Genomic DNA, 5,468 nt, shown 5'->3' on the forward strand with positions numbered 1-5,468 from the left:
AGTAAATGAGAATCAAGCACTATATTCGTGCGCAAAGTCATATATGGTACACTTAAGGGGATGCTGGAGTGTCCTGTTTTACCATTAATTTTTAAATACTCTTTTCTCTTAATTGTAGATTGAGAAGTTCTTCTCCACAATTAAAGTATCGACAACAACACACAGGCTGCCAGCTACAATTTACTATGAAAAATAAAAGAAAATTAAAACACAGAAAACTTTGAAGAACAATCCTATGCTTTTAGAAACAAGATAGGGGCTTTAATATAAGAGAAAAGAGTCGTCAAAAATTTCGTTCGTATGCCATGAATAAAATTGACGTGAAGCCATGAAACCGAGCAGTATTTTAATTGATCTCTTTCTAAGAGATGGCGTTGCAATATGTTAGATAAGGACAGATGAATGCGTTTGAGCGAGACACAATGATATATAATAAGTATATATAAGAAATAAATGAAAGATGTCACTATTATCAAATTTGGAATTTAAAAAAGTCTGTACTATCGACCTTAATTAAATTTGACCGTCACTCCAGCATCCCAATCTCGAATATTGCGGCTACAATTCGTGTCATTCTCAACGTATAATTATTTCTATGCTTCCACGTATCAATTAAAGCCAAGTCGTCACTCTGGCGCCATTCTTAATAATTCGTAATAATTACAAATTACGGTGGGTTATTATATATTAAAAATGGCATCTAAAGTGACTTGATTCTGATCCGAGAACAGGAAGCTATAATGATTATTCGCTGAGGATGGCGAATTATAGCCGAAACGTTCGAGATTTTAATTTAAATATTAAATATATATATGAATCTTGTGCACAAATTACAGCACCTGATATTCATTTGCCGATTTTGTTGTTAAACTATATTTTGCATATTCTTGTACATTTATTTCTTTTGATTAAATAACATTGATGTGAAATAAAGAAAAGAATACGAAGGTGTAGCGTTAATTTTCCAAACATACATAAATAAAGTGCACGTGTGGATGAGGAGATAAGAAAGTCCCAAAATAGAAACAGGGATACGAATGAGATGAGTCGATCATCAAGAAGAAAAGTTATACAATTTACCAAATACCGTCGTTCATGCAAATTACGTCGGTGTCCCGTGAACTCGGCGTGATACGAAAACTTACTTCCGAAGACGATGGCGGTTAATTTCGGCGAGCGAACACGAAAGTTGGTAACGATATTCGCCTAGATAACGTCAAGCAGAAAACCTCGTTGTCGTAAATAATGGATGTCAATCGAAATAGAGATCCGCAGAATCGGCGAATCAAATATTTATTTATTTGTTTAGCTATCTGTTAACAAAAGCAATTATTTGTTGAAAACGCAAGTAGAATATATAAAAATATCTCGGATGCAACGTGAACGTGTAATACCAATTGTAATATAAAGAATAAAATAGTAAAAGGGAGAGAAATTTTCAGACTATTAAACTTTTGTCAGTTGAATTAAAGCGAAACAAGATCAGGGACGCGTTGTATTGTCTAAACGTCTCGAAGAGCGAGAGCGGTGCAGATACCGAACGGTCCGTTGTGTTGAAGGAGAGCACGAACAAAAGCGCGACGGCTGGTATTTTTTCTTTTTTTTTTTTCCCTATTAAATAACCGAGCCCACTGCCACATCAGTCTCCGGGGATAAGATTCATAACCGTAAAGCGGCTTAACATTTGTCCACGGTGAAGCGCGCTGGATTTCCATGGTGGGACGAAGGACTCCAAATACATTTCCGCCATTCTGTTCCAGCCGGTCTACTTCAATTTCAACGTTGCATATTGCATAGGTAGCTGAGCTACAATATCCGCGAAACATTGTTTAACGTAGTGTATGAACACATATCCAATTATACAGAATACTTTTGTTAAAAATTTAATTTTCCACAAATGTAATTATATTCTCGAGAATGCGCAAACATAATTTGTATCTCATCCGGTAAAGAGATCCCTTTCTCATTACTCATTTGGCGTTTTGCGGGAGAGCCGCTTTAACGTGAGAGACTTTTCAGTCACATAAATATAGGAAATGATTAAGAAAACTGAGAGTCCTGAAGGGAAAATGTCGAAAAATTTATTTAGACGAGATCGTGCCGCGGTTGAAATTTGCACGTTACAAAACTAACTAGAGCGACATAAGACGACTCCGATATTTGAAATTATGGAGTCTGCTCGACCAAGTACAGAGAAATTCAGAGAGAAAATAAAATATGGAAATTAAGGCGATGAGGGCAATTACGGAGCACCGAAGCTCTTTAATGATTATTAACGAGCGCGTGATGATCGTGGCGGGTTTCCCGGAAACGCTCCGGTGCGCAACCTGACACGCGGTTACGGATGGAACGCGATGTTTAAAGTTTTCTTAGACGGTTGACAGGAGACAGGACGCGAGTCCGAGGTCGCGTGCCATTCAACCCCCGAGGCGAGGAGAAAGGGGAGATGACGATGTCGTGTAAGAAGCGTGAAATTTATCCGTGCTTGCGGGACGAGTAGCAATTGCGGAGTCTTGTCGCCGCATAGGACACGCATAGGAAGCCGGCTACCGGCGGTTTAAAAGAAAGAAAGAAAGAAAGAAAGAGAAGTCGGGCGAGAAATGCGACGGAGACGAGGACGCGGAATGCAGGAAGAAAAATTCGGAACGGCAGAGCTGCGCGACGTGGCGCAACGCGACGTGAAGCGGAGCGGAGCGGAGCAGCGCGCAAAGCCGTAGGACGGAACGCGCGGGGATGGAGAGAAGGCGCGCGGCGGAAAAGGCAGAAGGCCTCGAGGAAGGAGGAGGCTGACTGATCGCCGCCGGAGTAGAGGAGAGAGAGCACGCCTGCGCGGAATCCCCGGGCGGGCGCGGGCAGTGCCACCGGAGGCCCGGCGGTTTCAGAGCTTCGCCCGGGACGACGAACCGCGGACGAGCCGAGTACGGGAAACCCGGTCGCGTTTCACAGTACGACCGACCGATCCACACCGAGTATACCGTGCGTCCGTACAACGAGGGGTACAGCCGCGGGGTAAAAGAAAAGGAGGTGGGGAGGGGTGGCCCGATTGAACGCAGGCAGACCGCTTCGTGACCTTGGTGCGCGCGACACTTTACGTCTTCTTCGGGAGTAATAAAGAGAAATTTTATCGGTTGCAAATCTCTTGCAATCAGGGTTTGGTACAAGAAGTTTGTACGGTGAAGTCCCCGCGCGCGAGACCGCCCCACAAATTAGACCCTCGTATCTCGGCTTCGTTCCGCGTCACTTGCAACAGCGAGATAATGTGATATATCGGAGTGTTTGAAAAGAAGAAAGAGAAGAGAAGTAACTCGGAAAACGAGAGTAAAGGAAAATCGGTGGATGCACAACAAGAGCGCAACGGGGGGGTTGCAACGAGAGGGTTGCAACGACGAGTAACGCGGGAGTATGCGCGGGTCCTGGTAGCACCGGCTGCTGTTGGAGGATGAACGGGACGACGACGGAGGATTATTAAGTGGAGGAGCGCCGAGAGAAAGAGGTGCATCGCGGTGTTCCATGAGATGTCAGTGGACCCGTTATCGGGGACAGTTACGCCGTCGTCGTCGTCGTCGCCGTTGTTGTTGTCGTCGTCGTGATCACCATGAGGAGGTCCTCCTACGTCAACTACTACGTCCTGTGCCTCGTCTGCTGGATCCTACTAGGCATTACCGGTAAGCCTCATTCACGGGGAGATCCCACGGCTTGTCGTACAGTTCAAAAAAAAATATATAAAAACATACATTTCCACCCTGTGACGCGCGGATCCATGAAACAGATGGCGGCGTCGAGATATCAGGTCGAGGCTCCGTGAGGAAGATGCTGTCAGGGGGGGGATGCTGTAAATAGCGATTACTCGATTCATGCGATACACGTAGATAGACGGGTGGTGATCGAATTATCGAACATCATCGTACAATTTGCGAGGAGGCGGGGCTCGCATGGAACTCGTGCCGCGGATGGATCGATCAGATTTTGGGGTGTAGCAGTACGTTGCATATCCTCTCCCTCGCGCCCCGCGTGCACTTACGAACGTACGTACCGCGCACTCGTGCGCGTTTCTCCCGCTGTCGCGAATACCGGCGGATACCTAGTGTGGAGATCATACAGGAGGGGGAGAATCGAGGATACGCGAGAATAGATAAGGACTACAAAGGACGGAGACGACCAAGGGGGGGACGCAACCTCCGGTCCCGGTCCAGGACCGTATCTAGCGCCACCCTTGTTTGTCGCGCCGCAGCATTGTGCCTCCCTCCACACTTGCTCTCTCTCTCTCTCTCTCTCTCTCTCTCTCTCTCTCTCTCTCTCTCTCTCTCTCTCTCTCTCTCTCCCCCCCCTTCCTTCTCCTTCTCTCTCTCTCTCTCTCTCTCTCTCTCTCTGTCCCCTTTTCTGCTTTTCCTTCTCCCCTTCACACTCTCGACATCCTCCTCTTTGTCCACCTCTCTTCCACCCTGCGTCTCTGCGGGATCAGCAGCGTGTCATCTCGATGATTCCGTCATCACGGGACGAAGACGAGGAGAGAGACGAACGCGTCCCCCCTTTCCTCCGTGGCGTCGTTCAGGAACGTGTCTATCGATTTCATCTCGCGAGGCTGCATCACCGCGATGCGGTCGTACTTTAAAATCCACTGAAACAGGAGCCTCACGGCGTCGTTCTGGAAAGTGCACTCATGCATTCTGCGAGTACACGTTATCTGCGAGAGATAGCTTAGCTACTATACTCGAGACATCTCGGCGGGGAGGAACTGGGTGATTTTTGCATCTCTTCTTTAAACATGAGTTTGATCCAATCTTTCGGAAGCGGAAAGCTTTCTCGAGTAGCTTGCAAGAAATACCAATTCTCCAGTAGAACTGTTCCTCTGTTGAATGTAACTTGCCTTTGATTGTAGAATTCAGTCTATTATGAATCATAAATCGAGATAAGGAGAGATAAGCTCTCCTTTCGAGTGAAGTGCGGAGATCTTTTACTCCGACGGAAAGAAACGAGAAGCCAACTGTAGGATTACCTTCTATAAAGCAATTTCCCGATTGAACAGACGACGCGAATATACAATTCCGCTAAGCGTATCAGCGTTTAACAGCGACGACTTGGCCAATTGTTCGCGAAGAAGTATCTAACGCGTTTCGGGTCGCTTAAGGAATAATCTCGCTCCGCGAGCCTATCTCTTTCGTGATCAATTCTGGGATCCAATGGAGCACGAGCGGAAAATCCGAAGCGCCGATCAAATCGGATTATCGCCGTCGAACTCGTCTGCGTTCGTAGCCGCGCGGAAAAAGCGTCAACTACGACTGCCGGTCGATGCAATTGGTTTGCACGGCCGTTCGTCGAATAATTACTCGAGCCTAAGGATCTCGGTGTGTAGTTTGATTCGCTTCTCCCGCTGGCAGTAAACCACTCGGAAAGTATGCTAACTGCTCTCGACTACGAGAGATACTACGAGGAGTTTGTAGTTTCAGAGCTGGTAATGGCGGGGGGGT

At 46.5% G+C, this 5,468-nt stretch overlaps 1 protein-coding gene across 1 annotated transcript in view; it reads left to right on the forward strand.

Annotated features, from left to right (window-relative positions):
• The first annotated feature begins 2,575 nt into the window (after positions 1-2,575).
• Positions 2,576-5,468, forward strand: part of LOC108762598 (neurotrimin) — a 15,742-nt gene continuing 12,849 nt past the window's right edge. The window contains exon 1 of the mRNA XM_018509668.1: positions 2,576-3,665. Coding sequence (XP_018365170.1) covers positions 3,596-3,665 — 70 coding nt within the window. The 5' untranslated portion in view covers positions 2,576-3,595. The remainder of the gene's footprint in view (positions 3,666-5,468) is intronic.

This window comes from Trachymyrmex cornetzi, unplaced genomic scaffold (assembly GCF_001594075.2).
Source record: "Trachymyrmex cornetzi isolate Tcor2-1 unplaced genomic scaffold, Tcor1.1 scaffold309, whole genome shotgun sequence".
Taxonomy (NCBI): domain Eukaryota; kingdom Metazoa; phylum Arthropoda; class Insecta; order Hymenoptera; family Formicidae; genus Trachymyrmex; species Trachymyrmex cornetzi.